The sequence below is a fragment of the Hypanus sabinus genome, chromosome 29 (genome assembly GCF_030144855.1).
Source record: "Hypanus sabinus isolate sHypSab1 chromosome 29, sHypSab1.hap1, whole genome shotgun sequence".
NCBI classification, from domain to species: Eukaryota; Metazoa; Chordata; class Chondrichthyes; order Myliobatiformes; family Dasyatidae; genus Hypanus; species Hypanus sabinus.
Window position 1 is genome coordinate 5,068,831 of NC_082734.1, and position 22,703 is coordinate 5,091,533.

The 22,703-nt window shown below is 45.5% G+C and overlaps 1 protein-coding gene across 7 annotated transcripts in view; it reads left to right on the top strand.

The window, feature by feature from the left end:
• Window positions 1-22,692, top strand: part of LOC132382752 (potassium voltage-gated channel subfamily C member 1-like) — a 162,740-nt gene extending 140,048 nt beyond the window's left edge. For 4 of the 7 annotated variants that reach the window (XM_059953207.1, XM_059953208.1, XM_059953202.1 and 1 more), the window contains one exon: window positions 22,520-22,692. In XM_059953207.1, coding sequence (XP_059809190.1) covers window positions 22,520-22,656 — 137 coding nt within the window. In that variant the 3' untranslated portion in view covers window positions 22,657-22,692. Of the gene's footprint in view, window positions 1-12,272; window positions 12,279-16,926; window positions 16,933-18,724; window positions 18,731-21,335; window positions 21,357-22,519 lie in introns of all 7 variants that reach the window. The other 3 variants (XM_059953204.1, XM_059953206.1, XM_059953205.1) reach the window with 3 other exon arrangements.
• Window positions 22,693-22,703: the final 11 nt, after the last annotated feature.

Below are 22,703 nucleotides of genomic sequence, written 5' to 3' on the forward strand. Positions count from 1 at the left end.
ACAGTGGACCATGGGAGAAAGGGAAGGAGGAGGGGACCCAGGGGGAAGTAAAAGGTCAGACTGGGGAATAGAGGAGGGGGGGAGTGAATTTGTTCACCGGAAGGGGAAATTGATATTCATGCCATCAGGTTGGAGGCTACCGAGATACTCCTCTACCCTGAGGGTGGCCTTGTCTTGGCACACGATCTAATATCACTGGCATATGTTGTGAAATTTGTTGTCTTGCAGCTGTCATACATTGCAATACATAGTAATAAAAACTAAAATATACAGTAAGAAGGATATAAAAATAAATTAAAATTTGTAGTAAAAGAAAGAGCGTGGAAAAATGGAAGCGGCGCTCACGGGTCCATTGTCCATTCAGAAACCTGATGGCGAAGGGGAAGAAGCTGTTCATGAAACGTTGAGTGTGTGTCTTCGGGCTCCTGTACCTCCTCCCTGATGGTAGCGACGAGAAGAGGGCATGTCCTGGGGGATGGGGGTAAAACAGTCCACAGAGACGTTTTTGAAAGAGAGAGTTACTCGTGTTGTAACGTAGCATGTCCCCTGGCTGCACTGATGTAGTTTAAAGCGATGGTGAGATGTTGAGGCTGCGTCAGTTATGGCTCAGTGGTAGCATCGTAGCAGCTTTGACTTAGAAGGTCATGGGACCAAGTCCCATTCCATAAGATCATCAGACACTGGAGCAGAATTAGCCCATTTGGCTTATCAAATCTGCCCTATCTTTCATTAATGTCTGATATATTATCCCTCTCAACCCCATTCTCCTGCCTTTTCCCCATAACCTTTGAAGTATTGACAAATCAGGAACCTATCATCCTCCACCTTAACTATACTCACTGACATGGCTTCCACCGCTGCCTGTGGCAATGATTTTCACAGACTCACAACCCTCTGCTAAAGAAATTCCTCTTTATCTCTGTTCTCAGTGGACACCTGTCTATTCTGAAGCTGTGCCCTCTGGTCATAGACACCCCCACCACAGTAAACATCCTCTCCACATCCACTCTATGGAGGCCTTTCAACCTTCGATAGGTTTCAATGAGATTCCCCCCCCCTCCCCCCGCCTTTCTTTTAAACTCCATCGAGTACAGGCCCAGAGTTATCAAATGCTCCTCATATATTAACCCTTTAATTTTTGGAATCATTCTCATGCATCTGCTCTGGACCCTCTCCAATCCTTTCTTGGATAATTCTCCAAGTGCGGTCTGACCAATGCCTCACAAAGCCTCAGCAAAACTTGCCTGCTTTTATATTCTAGTCCTCTCAAAATGCATACCAAAATTGCATTTGCCTTCCTTACCACTGACTCAACCTGCAAAATAACCTTTAGGGCAGGGGTTCCCAACCTGGGGTCCTCGGTTAATGGCAGGGGTCCAAGACATGAAAACACCATGGGAACCTCTGATTTAGGGTATCCTGCACAAGGACTCCCAAGTCCTTTTGCACTCTAGATACTTGGGCAAAAATCTCTATATATCATTCAAGTCAAGTTTATTGTTATTTAATTATATACATGTATACTGTCAAACGAGACGTTTCTCCAGACTAGGGAGTAAAGCATAGTAGTATAGATAACATACATAACACAAAATAACTTATGAAAGTAAGGTTGAAATCTATAGATGGATTACACATAAATAAAGTACATAAATTGTAAGGTACAGAAAAAAATAACCAGTGACACTTTGAATGCAATGCAGCAGGGAGTTCAGGAGCCTAACAGCCTGGGGGAAGAAACTCCCATCTTGACCGTTCTTGACTTTCAGCATCGGAGTCTCCTGCCTGATGGTAGAAAGAGGATGCTGGATGGATGGGTGAGATCTTTGATAACACAGTACAGTGTGGTTGGAGGTGCTAGCGTTCAGAATGAAGCATTATCACCAGTGGTGTACCTCAGGAGTTGGTGTTGGAACCCACAATGTTTGTGCCTTATGTAAGGCATGTGAGTGTAGGACATATGATTAGTGCGTTTATAGATGTGGCAGAAAAGTTGGTAGTGTTATGAATAATCTGAGGGTTGTCAAAGGCTACCGTGGGATAAAGATCTGATGTAATGTTGGGCAGATCGTTAGTAGGTGGAATTTAACCTCGACAAGTGTGAGGAGATATGCATTTTGGGAAGTCAAACAGGAGGTGGACATGCACTGTAAACGGTAGGACACTGAGGAATGCTGGTGAGGATGTGGACATTGAGATCAGTTCTGTAGTTCCCTGAAAGTTGGAGCCCCATGGTAGCGCATCCCAAATGTGGGTTCAGTTCCCGCCGCTGTCTGTGAGAAGCTCCTACCGCGTGGGTTTCCTCCCACATTCCAAAGGCATACAGGTGAGGGTTAGTGAGTGGCGGGCGTCCTACATTGACGCTAGGAGCTTGAAGGCTGCCCCCCCCAATCCTCACCAATTTGATTTGACGTAAACAACGCATTCACTGTACGTTCCAATGTTTCCATGACTAACAACGAAAATCTATCTTTGAAAGTAACAACACAGGTGGGTAGGGTGGTGAAACACTGTCGTAGGAAAGCAGCATCCACCATCAGAGATCACCACACCCAGGCCAGGCTCTCTTCTCACTGCTGCCATCAGGGAGAAGGTACAAGAGCCTCAGGACTCACACCACCAGGTTCAGGAACAGTTACTGCCCCTCAAGCATCAGGCTCTTGAACAAAAGAGGATAACTTTTGCCCCATCATTGAAAAGTTCCTACAACCAATGATCTCACTTTAAGGACTCTTTATCTCATTATCTCTTGTTCTTGTTGTTTATTGCTATTTATTTACATTTGCATTTACACAGTTTGTTGCCTTCTGCACTCTGGTTGATCTTTCATTGATCCTGTTATAGTTATTATTCTATAGATTTGCTGAGAATGCCCACAGGAAAATGAATCTCAGGGTTGTATATATGGTGGCATATATGTACTTTGATAATAAAATTTACTTTGAACTTTGAACTTGGGAATGAAAATGGCAGGCTTGACATCTTTGTTGGAGGCACAATATATAAAAAAGACTGAATAGTGTTGCAACATTAAGTCCAGTTAGACCAGACTTGGATTACGGTGTACAGTTCTGGTCACTGTATGGTAGGAACTGGAGATAGTAACGTGTTTGCTCACCAAGATGTTAACTGGACTGGAGAAGTTTAGTTATGGAGAGAGATTGGATGGTCTGGGCTTGTTTTCCCAGGTACAATGGAGAATGAGGAGTAACTTGATTGAAATATGTAACATACATAGGCCTGGAAAGTGATTTCCCATTGTAGGGTATCAAAAACAAGAGGACATAGTTTAAAGGTAAGTGAAAGGAGTTGTAATTGGATTTGAGGGGAACATTATCTTTCCCACACAGAGAATGGTTGATATGTAGTATGTAGGCCACTGTTAGTCCATATAGATCATGGATTTGCACCTTGGAAAGTTTCCAGGACGTAAGCCTGGGCAAGGTTTGTTTTTATAGAAGACCGGCAGGTGCCCAAGCTGCAAGTCTCCCCTCTCGATGCCACCGATGTTGCCCAAGGGAAGGGCATTAGGACCCATACAGCTTGGCACCGGTGTTGTCGCAGACCAACGTGTGGTTAAGTGCCTTGCTCAAGGACACACACGTTGATATAAAACCATAAGATATAGGAACAGAATTAGATCATTTGGCCCATCGAGTCTGGCCCGCCATATCATCATGGCTGATCCATTTTTCTTCTTAGCCCCAATATGTGAAACCTGATGAAGGGCTTCGGCCTGAAATACCGACTGTTTATTCCCTTCTCTAGACTCTGCCTGACCTGCTGAGATTCCCCAGCATTTTGTGTATGTTACTCTGGATTTCCAGTGTCTGCCGAATCTCGTGTTTATGGTATGTGAAGCTCGCTAGAACTACAGCATGATTTTTCTGAGGATTGTCTTCTATCATTTCTGTCTGAAATGCATCAACTATTTTCTTGGTGATTACTGTATTAGAAAACGCAGTGTTGAGTCCGTGTTATATTTGGCCAGATGCTTGAGGACAATTACCCCTCTAAGGCCCCGTACTGTGGTTCTGCTCGAACGCCCCTGTCTCTCTGAACACGAAGGTTACATCAACTGATCGACGACTAGCTTCAGGCAGTCTGAGCTCGCGGTCCCATCTCTAAGGTTGTACATCAGTGCCAGCTCTGCCTCGGTACATCTGGGTCAGGATGCTGTGTGTTCAAAGACCACACCTGAGGTTGTCTGATTGGTCCTGAGGGGCTGTTGCACATTCAGAGTTAAACTGGGCTCTAGTCTGTATGCAAAAGTCGATGTAAAATTCTCCCTGGGCTTTCTTTGAGATTCGAATATAGAATACACTTCTGGCACCTCAGCCCATGATGTTGCACCTATCCCACATGGCCCTCCATTTTTCTCACATTCGTGTGCTTATCTAGGAGCCTCTTAAGTCTCTCTAATGTTTCTTCCTCAAACACCACTCCTGACAGTACCCGCCACTCCCTGGATAAAATACCTACCTCTAACAACCCCCTATGTTTCCCCCCCAAACACCTAAAAGTTCTGCCCCTTTTCTCCCTGGGAAAAGAGTCTCCACTCATTCTATACCTCTTGTTGCCTTCTACAATTCTATCAAGTCTCCTCTCATCCTCCTTCACTCCAAAAAGGAAAGCCCCGCCTCCATCAACCCATTGACATGAGATGTGCCCTCTAAGTCAGTCAGCACATTGGCTTTTGCATCACACGCACAAAATGCCGGAGGAACTCAGCAGGCCAGGCAGCATCTACAGAGAAGAGTAAACAGTCGACATTTCAGGCCAAGACCCTTCATCAGGACTGGAAACAAAGGGGGGGGGGGGGGTCAGAGTAAGAAGGTGGGGGGAGGGGGAGGAAGAAGTACAAGGTGGTCAGTGATAGGTGAATCCGGGAGAGGGGGAGGGGTGAGGTAAAGAGCTGGGAAGCTGATTGGTGAAAGAGATACAGGGCTTGAGAAGGGGGATTCTGATAGGAGAGGGCAGAAGGCCATGGAGGAAAGGGAGGGAGGAGCAGAGGGAGGTGATGGGCAGGTGAGGAGATGAGATAATGGAAATGGCAATTACCAGCAGTTTGAAAAATCAATGTTCATGCCATCATTGATTTAGATAAAGCATGTTAGCTTTATCTTTATCTAAGTGGAGATTAGCTTTATTTCTCTCATGTACGTTGAAACATCAAAGGATACAGCACATGAAATACGTCGTTTTCAGCAACGACCAATGTGAGGAAGTCACCACGCCTCTGGCGCCAACATAGCATGCCCCAACGTACTAACCCTGACCATACGTCTTTGGAAAGTGGGAGGAAACCAGAGCAACTGGCGGAAACCCATGTGGTCATGGGGAGAACGTACAAACTCCTTAGAGACAGTGGCGGGATCGAACCCTAGTCGCTGGTGCTGTAAAGCGTTGTGTTAGCTGCTACCTTGCTGTGAACAGACGATCTACCTGTTGTCCTGGCTCTTTTTCACCCATTCTTCACTGTTACTAAAGAAATAATTGGGCTGCTTTCCCATTAATTGTTTGTAGGGAATTGGAGTGTGTAAAAGGCTGTAAAGTTCCCTACATTTTGGGTGCAGTGGTTAGTGCAATGCCATTACAGCTTGGGAGAGTTGGGGTGGTGGGGTCAGATTTCCAAAGTCATCAGTAAGGAGTCTGCATGCTCTCCCCATGGAATGTGTGAGTTTCCCCGGGAGCTCCGGTTTCCTCCCACAGTCCACAACCCTACTAGTTAATTAGTCATTGTAAATTGTCCTGTGATTAGGCAAGGGTTAAATCAGGGGATTGCTGGGCAGCACGACTCGAAGGGCCGAAAGGGCTTCGTACCTTGCTGTATCTCACTAAAACAATAAAACGCATTTCAGTAATAATTAAAGTTCCTCGCTGTGCGTTAATGTGGTTTTGGACATCCTCAGAGCCTTTCTGTTTTGAAGTCCTGTTCCTTCATAAGAGCATTGATCAGCACTGTTAGACAGACAATGCTGCTCCCTCTTTCTGCCACGTCCTCTCTCCTGGATGTGCGGAGGGAACCTACCCTGCACGCGTAATGTTGCAGCTGTCAGTTCTGGTCCCGCAGAGCTCCAGGACGTGGTCTGAGTGGAGCTCACTGGCTCTTCCTGACTTCCCCCCCACATCCCCGGTTTATTGGTTGTTGTAAGCAATCCCTTAACGTGGCAAAAGAATTAAAGAAGAGTTAAGGGATAGAGAGATAACGTTGCAGGCCTAAAATAAGACATGAGGGCAGAATTAGGCCATTCAGCCCATCATGTCTGCTCCTCCATTCGATCATGGCAGCATTATTTTCCCTTTCAACCCCACTTTTCTGCCTTCTCCCCATGACCTTTGATGCCCTTACCAATCAAGAACCTATTGGTTAGATAGAACCTTAGATTAGATTAGATCGATTAGAACCTTATTTTGATTTATAATAAGTATCCTTATGAATTCTGTATTTGTGTATATAAATTTAATAATAAAAATATTGGAAGAAGTAAAGAAAGAACCTATCAACCTCTGCTTTAAATATGCCCAGCGACTCGGCCTCCAATCCCTCTGTGACTACGATAGGGGATGCGAGATTCTGCAGATGCTGGAAATCCAGAGTAACACCCACAAAACGCGGCAGGTCAGGCAGCAGCAGTTCTCACGAAGGGTTTCAGCCCAAAACATTGACTATTTATTCCCCTCCGCAGATGCTGCCTGACCTGCTGAGTTCTTCCAGCATTTTGTGTGCGTTGCAAAGCACAGGGGAAGTTGGGATTGCCCTGTTGGGAGGGACATGGATGACTGGCATCACCACCATCTATGGTTCAGTAAACAGGTCAAGTTTTCATCGCCTGGGGGTGCAGCAGATATTATAAAAGCCACACAACGAGGCAATCAGTAGAGTCCCATCACAGTCCTGAGAGTTGAGGCAGGAGGCGAGGGCCTCCAACTATACACAAAGACTGACAATCAGAGTGAAAAACAGGACAATCTCTGCAAATACAAACCCAAATCTTAATAAAATAGTAAATAATGTTGAGAGCATGAGTGGTAGAGTCCTTGAAAGTGAGTCTATAGGTTGTGGGATCAGTTCAGAGTCGAATCATGACCGCACCATAATAGGCAGGATCTAAAGGTTGCAAGGTATATTTATGAGTGAACTTTAAGGGTCCTCACAAGGTTCAGGAAACACTAGGTCAGGTTGAGGCCATTCTGCCCATTGAGTCTGTACTACCTAGCAATTTGGAACATGAGTGATCTGTACCCCAGTTCCCATTGCATGCTTTGGCTCTGTAAACCTTTGTGTCCTTAATTGAAAGAAAAATCTGTCAACTTTAATCATGTTAATCCTTGTCTTGTTGTCTCTCATTAGTTGTAGCATTTTCTTTGTGTTTCGGAGTGTTCCGTTGCCCTTTCTAAGGGAAAAAAAATCCTCTCTGAGTTCTCTCCTTAATTAGACAACACTAATTTTAAGAAGTTTGTCCCCTGTTGACGTAGATGCTCATCTGAGAATGTAATTATCTTCCTCATTAAATATGTTAAACTGCTTTGATTAGATCACCTTCATCTCCCAACTTCAAGAAAAGTCAAGCCTTATGTTTACTAGTGACTCGTAGGCGCAGTACCATTACTGCGAGACCCACAAGAGTTGTGGTGCTTGGGGAATGTTTTACTGGTACAATGGTTCCATTTCATATCAGAGAATGTATACAGCCTACAACCTAAAATTCTCACTCTTCACAGACATCCACGACATGAAAGAAAACCCCCAAAAGGATGAATGACAAAGAAACATCAGAAACCCAAAGCCCCCTTCTCCTCCCACGCACGAGCAACAGCAAAGCACCAATCCTCCCCCCACCAAACAAGCAACAGCAAAGCCCCCCAAGACTGTTCATTCCTGCACTTAGTAACGAGGGAGAGAGAGGTGTCACTGCTGTCACACTGCGAGGGAGACCAACAGCTCGGTCTTGTGCTGCTTTGAGAGAATGGACGGTCCTTTTGGAGTTGTAACCCAACCCACACGGCACTGGACGCGGGCGGGGGGGGCAGAAGAATGTCTTTTGCTTTGGAAGGGTGATGTCAACGGCCACTCCAAGGGTGGGAGCTGCTGATCCAGGTGGAGCAGAGGGGTTGCAGAGTCCCCCTCATGTAATGAGATTTTAACCAAGAGGTTCTGCAGGTGCTGGAAATCCAGAGCAACAGGCACGAGATGCTGGAAGGACTCAGCAGGTGGGACAGCCTCTGTGGAGAGGAGTAAGCAGTTGACATTTTGGGCCGAGGCTCCTCACCGCGACTTGAAGGGAAGGTGGGGGAGATGCCAGAGTGAAAAGGTGGGGGGGGGAGTGGGAGGAGAACAAGCTGGCAGGTGATAGGCAAAGCCAGGTGAGGGGGAAGGAGAGGCCGGGATGATGTAAGAAGTTGAGAGGTGATTGGCGGAAGAGGTAGGGGCTGAAGAAGAAAATATCTGATAGGACAAGAGAGTGGACCATGGGAGAAAGGGAAGGGAGAAGGGCACGAGAAGGAGATGAGGAGAAGAGAAGGGATCAGAGGGGAACCAGAATGGAGAATGGATATTTACTATTACTGTCCTTTCAGTTGAAAGCAAGAAATCCATTGATGCTATCTTGAACGACAACTGGGGAGCCCTAGGCCCAATATTTTCCACTAAGATGCTGATTATCTTTTCATTTTTGCTTTGCTAGCTGTGGAGGATTGGTGCACAAAAAGTAATTGGTATTGCCATTGGTTCATTATGGGCAAATGTACCAAGATACAGTGAAAAGCTTGTGCACACAGATCAGATCATTACACAGTGCATTGAGGTAGGACAAGGTAAAACAATAACAAAATGCAGAATAAAGACTAAAAGCTACCAGGAGTGTGCAGTGCAGGTAAACGATGAGGTGGAAGATCATATTGAGGTAAGCTATGAGGCTAAGAGTCTATCTTATTGTACAAGAGATTTGTTTAAGTGTAGTATAGAAGCTGTTGTTGAGCCTGGTGGGAGGTACTTTTCGGTTTTTGTATCTTCTGCCCGATAGGAGAGGGGAGAAAGGAGAATGCCCAGGGTGGGTTGTGTAATTGATTATGCTGGCTGCTGTAATGAGGCAGTGAGAAGCGTAGACAGGGCCCATGGAGGCTGGTTCCTGTGCAATTTCTTGTGGTCACATGCAGAGCGTTCCGTCTGGATGCATAATGGCTTGGGGGCAGTTGCTCTGCCTGTGCTTCTCACTGCCATCAAAACGAAATATAATGCAGTATAACTTTGGTCCTGATTTATTTGGCCAAGAATAAGATGAATAAGAGAGAGATCACTGCACAGAACAGACCAATATCTGTAACAGTGATCAGCACCTCCAAAATTCCCGACCTCAAGACCAATCATAAACTGTTGCGCAGAGTGCTGGAGAGGAGCTGAGGGTGATGGACTTGATATCAAGGTGGTACTTGACAAATGCCGGCGATATTCACAATCTGAATCAGGTTTAATATCACCGGCCATGTTGTGAAATTTGTTATCTTAATGGCAGCAGTACAGTGCAATATATGTAACATAAAAAAACAATTACAGTAAGTATATATACATATTTATGTATATTAAATAGCTAAATTAAAAAAGTGCAAGAGCAGGAAAAAAGTGAGGTAGTGTTCATGGGTTCAGTGTCCATTTAGGAATCAGATGTCAGAGGGAAGAAGCTGTTCCTGAATCGTTGAATGTGTGTCTTCAGGCTCCTGTAACTCTATCTAGTGAGTAACAATGAGAAAAGGGCATGTCCTGGGCGCTGGGGTCCTTAATAATGGACTTTGCCTTCCTGAGGCACTGCTCCCTGACGATGTCTTGGATATTATGGAGGCTAACACTCATGCTGTAGCTGACTAATTTTACAATTTACTGTAGCTTTTTATGATCCTGTCCAGTAGCCCTGCCCCCACACCAGACAATGATGCAGCCACTCAGAATGCTCTCTGTCGAAGTTCTCCAGTGGCTTAGGTGACAAGCTAAATCTCCTAATGAAATATAGCCATTTAATATATGTTATTAAACCTGGTTCTGATTGTGAATAAGTAGGGAGTAATTCTTGTGCCACAAAATTTCAATAAGGAAAAGTCTAAACTCTTCTTCTCAACATTCAGTGACGATATCTTGGCCAGTAACCCCATCATCAACATCTCGGGGCTAACACTGGCCAGAAAGTTAACTGTATCTACAGAAGCAGATCACTGGCTGAATAACTTCAGCTCCTGACTCCCTAAAGTCTGTGTTCTCGCTGACTGCCTGTGTGTCTCGTACGCTATCCAAAAAGTCAATAACGTCCAAAGTAAAAGTCAGAGTACATAAATCTATTATCAAAGTACGTATAAGTTGCCATATGCTACCCTGAAATCCATTTCCTGCAGGCACTCGTGGGAGAATAATGAAATACAATACAATTTATGAAAAACTATGCATAAATAAAGACTGACAAGCAACCAATGTACAAAAGAAGATAAATTGCGGCATAAAAAGAAACATACTGTGAACAGAGTTGTAGAGTCCTTGAAAGTGGGTCGGTAGGTTGTGGGATGAGTTAATAATTGAGGTGAATGAAGTTATCCGCACTGGTTACGTGCAGGCAAAACCCAATGCACCACCTTCTGTATTCCCACACCACAAGAAGCCGGTGGGTGTTGTGTGTGTGTGATCTACAGATTGAACTGCATTTATCTGCCTGAGCTGCTCTGACAGCATCTCCCAAACCTTCAACTTCTACAAGAAGGAGGAAGTTGGAAGGTGCATGTGAACACCACCAACTGCAGGTCTCCCAACCCCACACCCCCACAAATACCTACTGTCTGACTTGGAAATACATCTTCATATTGCCAGATCTAATCTCGGAGCTCCCTCTCTCATAGCTCTGAAGCAGCTGCAGTGGTCCAAGGAGGTGACTCTCCTCCACCTGTCAGGGGAAATTGGGGACGGATGATAAATTTTGAAGTTGGAGGTGATGCTCACCTCATATCCCAGGAGTGCTGGGGAATTAATGAAGATAAAGATAGAACATAGTCCTCACAGCATGAATATATTTTTAAAGAGGTCTCACAAGCTACCAATGAATAATTTATTCTAATTATTTAATTCTGTTATTAAAAAGCCCCTTTGTGACATCGTTCTTGCCTTTTGACCAGATAATGTCCGATGTCAGGTTTGAGGATGCAGATTTAGAGTGATGGGGCAAAGGACATGGGAGGGATATGAGGAAACGCTGTTTTAGTGCACAGAAAGGTGAGTATCTGAGACTCAACTTCCTATTAGGGTGGTGGACATAGAATCATTCGGGGTTTTCGGAAGGGATTGGAGCTCAAGGCAAAAGTAAGTTGCAAGGTTATTGAGGAATGAACTAGGAATGGGGCCATCTAAGCTAGTCTTCCGGGAGGTGGTGAAGAGTTGATGAGGTAAATGGTCTCTTGTACTGTAACAATTCTAGGTCTGTGTGACTGGTTCCGGTTCATCAGTGCAGTGTGAATTGTGAGCAGAATATCATTGGTTCATTTGAAGAGCCCAGACCTCTGGTGTGGACTCTCCTTCAGATTGGATTGGGAGAAATGACTGAGGGAAAGCTTTCATGGTGCTGCTCAAATTCTGCTGCAGTGATGGACAAACTGAGAAATCGGGCTCATGCTTCACATTCTGTGCTTTATTAGACACAAGCTGGTTCTCAATAGAAAAATTCTCCATTTCTGGAATCTCATGTGGTGAAGCAAGCTTTTGGTATGCTGGCCTTTATAAATCAGAGCATTGAGTATAGGAGTTGGGATGCAATGTTAAAATTGTACAAGGCATTGGTGAGGCCAAATTTGGAGTATTGTGTACAGTTCTGGTCACCGGATTATAGGAAAGATGTCAACAAAATAGAGACAGTACAGAGGAGATTTACTAGAATGCTACCTGGGTTTCAGCACCTAAGTTACAGGGAAAGGTTGAACAAGTTAGGTCTTTATTCTTTGGAGCGTAGAAGGTCGAGGGGGGGGACTTGATAGAGGTATTTAAAATTATGAGGGGGTAGATAGATTTGACGTGGATAGGCTTTTTTCATTGAGAGTAGGGGAGATTCGAACAAGAGGATATGAGAGTTAGGGGGCAAAAGTTTAGGGGTAACATGAGGGGGTAGCTGTGTGGAGCGAGCTTCCAGTAGAAGTGGTAGAGGCAGGTTCAATATTGTCATTTAAAGTAAAATTGGATAGGTATATGGACAGGAAAGGAATGGAGGGTTATGGGCTGAGTGCAGGTCAGTGGGACTAGGTGAGAGTAAGCGGTCGGCACAGACTAGAAGGGCCGAGCTGGCCTGTTTCCGTGCTGTAATTGTTATATGGTTAGTTTTCCAATTGATCTTGGAGAATCTGGTGTAAAGCCACTCCCACTAAACATTTTTATTTTATATTTTTTATTTACAGTACTTAGAGATACACCGCAGAAAAGGCCATTCCAGCCCCTTGAAGCCAGCAACCCCCGACATTCACCAATTTAACTTTAGCCTAATCCTGGGACCATTTACAATGACCAATTAACCCTATTAGCTGGTATGTCTTTGGACCAGGGCAGGAAATTGGAGGAGCCAGAGGAATCACACGCATTCCCCGAGGAGGTACTTTATTGTGCAAAAACTCTTAGGCGCATATATTTAGCCGGGGTGCCTAAGATGTTCACACAGGACTGTAGTTATTTTATGTGTTGCACTGTACTGCCGCCTCAGAAAAATCTAATTTCATGAGATATGTGAGTGATGATAAACCTGATTCTGATATGGGTCTCTGTCATCGACTGATAGTGGGAAGGGGGCAGGGAGAGTGGTTGGGGAAAGGGGGCCACCCCCCTGCCCCGCCACTCCTTCTCCGCCACCTGTCCCACACCCTTCCCTTGGCGCTCCACCCTCACCATTCCTAGTCTCCTTTGCTCCCGTCAGATATATATATATACACACACCTAAGACTTTTGCACAGTACTGTACATACAGGGACTCTTTATGGTGGTCACCAGGATTCTTGTCTAGACTCCAATACCCCCAACTTTAATAGCGTTACACTAAATGCTACACTACCACGGCCTCCTTTTCCCCATGGAATCGGACTAGCCCCTCCCATCTGACCCCTCTGCCAGTGAAGACAGTGATTCCAAATTGATTAATACGTCTCCCACTTTGCCAGTTTCCTTAGTCCTCTCTGGCTTGAAATGAAAAGCTGTTTTAAAACCACTTCCCTACTCAATGCGGCATTATAAATGTATTAGAATTATTTACATTCGAGTAAGTTATTTCACTGATTCAAAGTAAAGGACTTTTTCTCAGGTTAGACTAAATCCCTGGGCAGATCATCATCTAAATTAAGCATCAGCATTCCGAATTCTCTGAGTGTGTGCCTTCAGGCATCTGTACCTCCTTCCTGATGGTAACAGTGAGAAGAGGGCATGCTTTGCGTGATGGGCGTCTTTATTGACGGATGCCGTCTTTTTAGGGCACCGCTCCTTGAAGATATCTTGGATACTATGGAGGCTCGTACCCATGACAGGGCGGACTAATTTTACGACTCTCTGCGGCTTATTTGGGTCCTGTGCAGTAGCGACCCAGATGAAGATGCAGCCAGTCAGAATGCTCTCCGCAGTACATCTGTTAGATCTTTCTGAGTGTTTTAGGTGACATTTCGAGTGTTGTAGGCGACTCAGGTTCAGAATTGAAGGAAGATGAGGAAGATTGTTTTTAGTCTGAGGATGGTGAATTTGTGGAATTCATTGCCACAGATGGCGGTGGGGACCAAGTCATTGGGTATATTGAAAGCAGAGTTTGATAGGTTCTTGATTAGTCAGTGTGCCAAAGCTATGGGGGAGAAGGCAGGAGAATGAGGTTGAGGGATAATAAATCAGCCATGATAGAATATTAGAGCAAATTCGATGGACTCCCAAATCTTAAGATCTGATGGTTATATTTTAACTTATTGTTGGAAATATCAGATGCGACACTAGCAATAGCATCTGCCTCCAATTGCCCTGGAACTTGGGCCAAATGTTAAATTAACAAAATAATTTTTGAAACTTCCCCAAAAGAGAGCAAACTGATTACTGCTATATTCCAATTATGTTTTGAGATTCCTCGTAATAGTGCTGGTTAAGAGATCTCAGTACGGGATTGTCTGTGAGCTTTAAAAATAGGTATCACAACACAGAAACACGTCTTTCAGTCCAAGACATCCAAGCTGGTCAAGATGTCCAATCTAAGCTAGCCCCTATTTGCCCACATTCGGGCCTAAAACTCTCTAAGCCTTTCCTATCCAAGTACTTATTCAAATAACTTTTAATTTATGTTGTTGTATCTGCTTCAATAACTTTCTCTCGAGGCTCGTTCCATAGTTTTTCATGACGTTTCAATTCCGACTAGGTCAGCTATGTCCCAATATGACATTTCCTGTCAGATTCCAAAAGGAACAAGAAAAAAAACCCACAACTGGTGTAATTTTATAAAAAGCAAGGTCATTCTCTTTCACCATTATAATTATATGCCGTGTCAGACGATGTGAGCGATCACTGTCTTCCTTCTTGGGCTTTTGGCTCCCAGCGGAGCAGAGGCTGTCAGGCCACCGATGACCTCTTGTCTCCATCATCAAAAGTCAGATGGTATGGTCTGTAATCCATTGTGTCCACTGTACAGATGATTGTCCTAAACAGCTTCTCAGGAGCCCTGTTGGCCGGCCTTGCCCATCTCCATCTCTCACGATGGGGACGTGGGGTTGGACTCTTGAGAGGCAATAACGGTCTTTCACCTGCTTTTCTGTGGGAAAGACCCCCTTCACGCTGCGTCTCTTATTCTTTTCTCTACCCACAACCATGATTGTCCTTGGCAAATTTTTCTATAGAAGTGGCCTGCCACTCTCTTCTTCTGGGCAGTGACTTTACAAGATGGTGACCCCAGCCATTATCAATCCCCTTCAGAGACTGTCAATAGACAATAGACAGTAGGTGCAGGAGTAGGCCATTCGGCCCTTCTAGCCAACACCACCATTCACTGTGATCATGGCTGATCATACACAATCAGTACCCCGTTCCTGCCCTCTCCCCATATCCCTTGACCCCGCTATCTATAAGAGCTCTATCTAACTCTCTCTTGAATGCATCCAGAGACTTGGCCTCCACTGCCTTCTGGGGCAGAGCATTCCACATATCCACCACTCTCTGGGTGAAAAAGTTTTTCTGCATCTCTGTTCTAAATGGCCTACCCTTTGTTCTTAAACTGTGGCCTCTAGTTCTGGACTCACCCATCAGCGGGAACATGCTTCCTGCCTCCAGCGTGTCCAATCCCTTAATAATCTTATATGTCTGCCAGGCATCAGTGGTCGCATAACCAGGACTTGTGATATGCACCAGCTGCTCATGCGACCACCCACCACCTGCTCTCATGGCTTGACGTGACCCTGCTCAGGGGGCTAAGCAGATGCTACACCTTTCCCAAGGGTGGCCTGAAGGCTAGCGGAGGGAAGGAGCACCTCACACCTCCTTTGGGAGAGAAGCATCTCCACTCTGCCATCCAAACCGTCTGAAATGGCCTTTGGGATTGGAATGTGATGTAAGACACATCTAATGTGATATCTGCGTCTTTGTTTTCCTGGCGCATGGTTTCCTCATTTCTCAGGAGGAACTCCTGTGTCTTCACAGCTTCCTTCAATAAGGGCAGTGAGTTGGTTGAGTTTGTGGGTATTTAGCAGTATTGGTGCTCTTGTTTGCCCAGGTGGAGGCTAGCTTCATTGATTCCCCTTCATCTGTCAGTCCCATCAGAGGCATCTTCTGCTCTCCCTGTTACTGCACACTGCCTCGTCGGTGTTCAGCTCACCCCATAATATTCATGTCATCTGACCACTGCTTAACTATATATCTCTGCGATTTATTACCAGAGGTAGACCATTAGAGAGTGAGTTCGGGCTTCTGGTATTCCATGGTTGGCAGTTCCCAGAGAGAGTCTAGTCATTGGTAGCATAGAGGTTAGGAAGGTTTCAGGGGTGATCTGTAGATATCACACCAGGAGGTAATTCTCCCATTGCTGAGAATTGCCTTTGCATCAAGTTGAATAGGTTTAAGTAGAGCCAATCCACCGGGAAAACTCTAATTCCACCTGGAGCAGAACTGGCATTCAGGTCCCCCCCCACCTTCCCTTAATGCTATTGGTTGTTCTCTGCCGGTGAAGGTCGCTCCAAAGTACGTGATTGGGGGGGGGGGGGTAACCGCAGATCCCAGCGCCGTGCGCTGCCAAGTGAGAGCCGGGGAGACGAGGAGAGGAGGAACACAGCAGGATCGAGTAAAACAAAAGCCCTTGATGTTCTTTCTGTCAGTGGTTTGTGGTTCATATGTATGTGCTGTTTTCTGTACAGAGTGTGTGGTGCTGTTCTATTGGCATGGGCGCATGACCGGGTGTGAGTGATATTAGCTCAACTGACTCTGAGACACCTTAACTCGCTGGTAGAAGTCCCCATTTCCGATTTCCCCGAAAAGCACTCTTGTCCAGGAGGTTTTGGGGAAAGATTTAACAGAGCTGTTTCTTGTTACTCTACTTTCATTTATTTATTTAGATTTATTATTTTATTTACTTGCGTTTGTTTAGAGATACAGCGCGGAAAAAGCCCTCCTGGCCTTCAACTGATTTAACCCTAATTTAATCACGGGACAATTTACAGTCAATTACCCTGCTAGCCATCTGCGCTGGACTTCGAGGCCAGTGGTCCCAGGTTCGAATCTGGCCAGCTTCTTGCTCGCTTTCCATTCATGTTCTGCAGAGCAGCTCGGCTTCATTAAAAAAGAAACAGACAAAAATGCTAAAGAAATGGCCAGATGTGTCACGAGGAACAACGTATTGACTTACTAATCTGCATGCCTTTGGACTGTGGGAGGAATCCGGGGGAACGGGAGTAAACCCACGCATTCCGCAGGCTGTGGTATGTAAAGGATTGAACTCCAAACTCTGACGCCCCCTAGCTGTAATAGTGTCGCGGTCACTGCCTCACCACCATTGCGTTAGGAGAGGCGAAGAGAAAGGGGCCTATTTCCCCCAGGAAAGAAATTGATTCCTAGGTGCACGAACTCAGATCCTGAGTCGAAGGATTACAAGAGAGTTGAAAAAGCATGTAAATACCCAAAACACTAGTTAAAAAAACTAAGAAACCATGGGGAAAAGACTTTTCCCTACATGTAAGGGCAGCTACTTATGCATTTTCACATAGGGCTTGGAGATTAATTGGAGACCAGGGTAAAATTCTTTGTCGTGCTGAGCTAAATTCATGCTATTTGAGCCTCTGTGTGTTGAACTTCGCCACTGAAATGCGGCTGCATTAGTGCTTGCAATGAGTGAGGTGCAGACGTGTTACAATATTGCAAGTTTAGTTGTGATTACCCTGCATCGGTCCGTCCCGTCATTGCGTTGTCTGCTCTGGTGACTGCACACTGCAGAGTTCCCTCTGCCCCATCAGTGTTGCGCTGGGCAATACTGACAACACTGATTTCTGCCCCATCACCTCCTACTGAATCCGTTACAGACAAGCGGGTTGTAAGTGTGGCCAACGAGAGGGTTCTACAAAAAAACGAAATGAGGATAATGAATGTGAACCCTTAACAAGCCCACCTGAAGTTGCAGTTGTTATAACAGTGGGTTGTGCAAAAAGATCTCCCAGTGATAGGGTATTTCTCAAGGGGTGCTTTACTGCGATTGGGGTGATGAAGGATTTACAGAGGAACTTTATGGGACAGTGTAGAAGGAGCTTTACTCTATATCTAACCTCTGCTGTCCCTGCATTGAAGATGGAACACTATGAAGCAGGGTTTCCAACTTCTTTTATACCATGGACCAATACCATTAAGCAAGGAGTCCATGGACCCCAGGTTGCAAACCCACGGAGAGGAAGATTAAATCTGTAATCTAACTGGTGTGGTCACTGCCCAGGGAATATTGGACAGGACAGTACAGAGGGGACTTCAGATCATAAACACAGGAAAAGCTGCAGATGCTGGAAATCCAGAGCAACACACACACACAAAATGCCTGCGGAACTCAGCAGGCCAGGCAGCATCTATGGAGAGGGATAAATAGTTGATGTTTCAGGCCAAAACCCTTCAGCAGGACTGGAAATGAAGGGGGAAGTAGACAGAATGAGGCGAGGGAGGGGGGAAGAGGTAGGAGTTTAAAGTGGTGAGTGATAGGTGAAACCAGATGGGGGGGGGATGAAGTGAGAAGCTGGGAGGTGATAGGTGGAAGAGATGAAGAGGGAAGATGGAATCTGATGGGAGAGGAGAGTGTACTATAGGAGAAAAAGAAGTTGGAGAGGCACCAGGTGGAGGTGATGGGCAGGTGAGGAGAAGGAAAAGGGTAAGAGGAGGGCCACTGTGGTAATTGAAAAAGAAAGAAGGAGGGAGGGGAGAGATATTACGAAGTTAGAGGCTATCAAGTTGGAGGCTACCTAGATGGAATATGAGGTGATGCTCATTCAACTTGAGAGTGGCCTCACTGTTGGAATAGGGAAGGCCAAGGACTGACAAGTTGGAATGGGACAGTTATGTAACTTGTTCTCTCTCCCCAGGATATGTTCGATGGGACAGAGTGGAGGGAACTTTATACCTAACCTGTACTGCCCCTGCCCTGAGAATGTTAGGTGGGATTTTACTCTAGACCTAATGGGCTGTCTTGCCAATGAGTACTTAATAGAGTACAGACCTTGCTGTCTGTGTACAGTTAAGGTACAGGTTTCACAGAGAGCAGTGTAGCGGTTAGCGTGACACTATTACAGATTAGGGCATCAGAGGTCGGAGTTCAACCCCAGCATCCTCCGTAAGGAGACTCTCTATGTCGCCCTTCCCCCCAGTGGATTACGTGGGTTTTCTTTGGGTTCTCCAGTTTTCTCCCACAGTCCAAAGATGTACCAGTTAGTAAGTTCATTGGTCTTTGTAAACTGTCCTGTGATTAGGCTAGGGTTAAATAAGTGGGTTGCTGGGCTGTGCGGATTGAAGAGCCAGAAGGCCTATTCTATGCTGTATCTTTAAACAAATAAATAGATAGATGGACAGATAGGTAGATAGATGGATAGATGGATGATCGATAGATAGATAGATGGATAGATGGATAGGTAGGTAGATGGATAGATGGATGATCGATAGATAGGTAGATGGATAGATAGATGGATAGGTAGGTAGATAGATGGATAGATGGATGATCAATAGATAGATGGATAGGTAGGTAGATGGATAGGTAGATAGATGGATAGATGGATGATCGATAGATAGATAAATGGATAGATAAATGGATAGGTAGGTAGATAGATAGATAGATGGATAAATGGATAGATGGATCAGTGGATAGATGGGCAGTTGGATAAATAGATGGATAGATGAATCAATGGATAGATAGGTAGATGAATAGATAGATGGATCAGTGGATAGATAGGTGGATTGATGGATAGAAGGATAGATGGATAGATAGAGAGATAGATGGATAGATAGATGGATATATAGAAAAATAAAATATTTGATGTTCATCTGACTCTTATCTTGTGACATGTCTTTCTTGGGAAGGCTTGACATGAGAGCAACTTGAATTAGTGTGGAAGGTTCCTTTCACAATTATTAATCACTTCCAACAAGTTAAAACAACTTGACTATTACCTTTTTTCTGGTGGCTTCTTGTTCACTGGTATTAACGGCGGCCTGCCGTTACCGTAGCGACAATGTGGAGGGCTGCTACTGAGGTGGTCATCCTTTGGTGTGTCCGGACCAAAAGTACCGCTTCCTTTCACCCTCCCTTCAAAAGTATATTTGCCATCTGCTCCAGAAGTATATCCAAAAACATTCCGGTTAGTAGTTTAATCAGTTATTGTAAATTGTCCTGTGACTAGGCAGGTGTTCAACAGACAGGTTGCTGGGCGGTACGATTGATGGGCCAGGAGAGCCTGTTTTGCAGTGCATCTCAATGAAGAAATACTATTTGGAACCAGGAGTGCTCTAGGTGCTATCGGATTGGATCTGGGCTGGGCTGAAATTAAAAAGGTTCGCCCTTTTCCTCTAACCGAGCTCCCATCAGTTACCCAAGGGAGCCAGCATTCTTTCAGAGCATGGAAAGGATATTTATTGAACGGCTGAGTGATTCAGTGGTTAGTACTGCTGCCTTACGTTTCTCGCCACCTGGGTCCCAATCTTCTCCCCCCCCACCCCCCGTTCCAATGCACTGAACAGCGTCACAAACAATAAACAGATGAAAATGTTGCCTTGGTACAGGTTGAATCAAAAACGACTGAAGATACTGGAGATGAAAACAGAATGCTGGAGGAACTCAGCAGGTCGGGCAGCATCTGTGAAGGGAAATAGAAACTCCATGTTTCAACTTGGGCCCTTCATCCACAACTTGAGTGTCCATTTCCTTCCGCAGATGCTGCCTGATCGGCTGAGTGTTTTCCTTTAGCTTCAGATTCCAGCATCTTCAGTCTCCCCTGCTTCCCAGCAGCGAGTACTGTCTGTGTGGACAGGCTGTGGCCAGAATGCTTTCCCCAGGTGCTCTGGGTTCCCTGGTACCCTGAGCACATGACAGTAAGTTAACTGACTCTGGTGAGTTACCTGTTAAGTATGTATTATGTGCCATGTCACGTGCTCTTTCCATGACAATGATTGTTCCTGGCGAATTTTTCCGCAGAAATTACTTGCCATTTCTTTCTTCTGGGCAGCATCTTTGCAAGATGGGTGACCCCAGCCATTATTAATACCCTTCAGTGATGGTCTACCTGACCTCAGTGGGTCGCATAACCAGGATCTGTGATGTGCACCAGCTGCTCATACCACCGTCCACCACCTGCCCCCATGGTTTCACGTGACCCTGATCGGAGGGGCTACAACTTGCCCAAGGGTGACCTGCAGGCTAGTGGAGGGAAGAAGTGCCTCACACCTCCTCTGGTAGAGACATATCTCCACCCCACCACCCAACCTGTTACAAGGAAGTTGCCAGGATTGGGGAGCATGCCTTATGAGAATAGGTTGAGTGAACTCGGCCTTTTCTCCTTGGAGTGACGGAGGATGAGAGGTGACCTGACGGAGGTGTATAAGATGATGAGAGGCATTGATCGTGTGGATAGTCAGAGGCTTTTTCCCCAGGGCTGAAATGGTTGCCACAAGAGGACACAGGTTTAAGGTGCTGGGGAGTAGGTACAGAGGAGATGTCAGGGGTAAGTTTTTTACTCAGAGAGTGGTGAGTGCGTGGAATGGGCTGCTGGCAATGGTGGTGGAGGTGGATACGATAGGGTCTTTTAAGATGCTTTTAGATAGGTACATGGAGCTTAGAAAAATAGAGGGCTATAGGTAAGCCTAGTAATTTCTAAGGTAGGGACATGTTTGGCACAACTTTGTGGGCCGAAGGGCCTGTATTGTGCTGTAGGTTTTCTGTGTTTCTATTAAGTGTAGGTGGGTGGAAAGAGTAAGGTTGACAGGCTTGTGAATAGGTCAAAGGTGAATACGTCTGGAATGGAATGATGGGAATGCTCCGACAGCTGGCGTAAAATTACTGGCCCGAGTCACCTCCCATGTCGTAAGAGAGTGTAAAATATAAAATTAAAGGGGCGCTACAGTGGCATAGTGGTTACAGATCAGGGTGTTGGTGTTACAGGGTTGTGGCAGGAAAAAACGAACCTAAGTGCAGGACACTGACACGGAGGCAGAATCTCCGTAGTGAGTGTAGAATTGAGACCAGGCTGAGTCAGAACCAGGGAGACTTGATTTACAAAGAGATTCGAGGTTGAAGACTTGGAGCAAGGTCTCCCTCTCCCTCTCCCTCGCCCTCGCTCGCTCTGAGTCAACCAACCATCTGGCAAGGACTGAACGGAGCTGTCGGGGTCTTATCCTCCAGTGGCTAATGGAAACTAGGGGCTGGTGATTGGGAGGAATTGGGAAAGGTTGGGAATCAAGTGTGGAGATTAAGGACCAATTAGGGAGGAAAGGGACAAGTTGGGAAATTGCAGGCAGGACCATGACAGTTGGAGTTCAGAGTTCAATCCCCATGTCCTCTGTAAGGAGTCTCCGAATATGCAGGTTTCCTCCGGGCGCTCCGGTTTCCTCCCACAGTCCAAAGATGTACCGGTTAGTAGGTTAATTGGTCATTGTAAATTGTCCCGTGATTAGCTTAGGGTTAAATCGGGGGTTACTGGGTGGCATGGCTTGAAGGGCCTATTCTGAGATGTAGCAATAAAAATTGAAAAAAGGTCATTAGTTTCTTTGAGCGCGAGTGAAATGTTCTGATTCACTTGGTAGATTCATGTTGACTATTGAATAGCAAACCGGGAACCTGGAATTTTGAATCATACGGGGGATGTACTTCTCTCTTTAGAAAAGACTTCAAAAAACCTGGCCGGCAGTGGAGAGCAGAGCCCTCACGCTGAGAGTACACCTGTGTAGACTTGCCCCAGAGAGTTACCCTTGTCTCAGAGTCCAGATCGCTCACTCATTATATTGGTGACTGTTCAAAAAAATGCTCTCTTCTCTTCTTTTTTGAAACCCAAGGTTACGAAAAGTCGAGGAGCCTAAACAACATATCTGGCATGAGTGGGAATGCGCTTCGATTGTCTCCTGTCACCTCGCCATTCAACTCACCCTGTGCACTGAGGCGACCCCAGTCACCCATCCCATCCATCTTGTAGCATGGACAGAAAAGAGTGGGAAATATTTTTTTAGGGAAATATATATA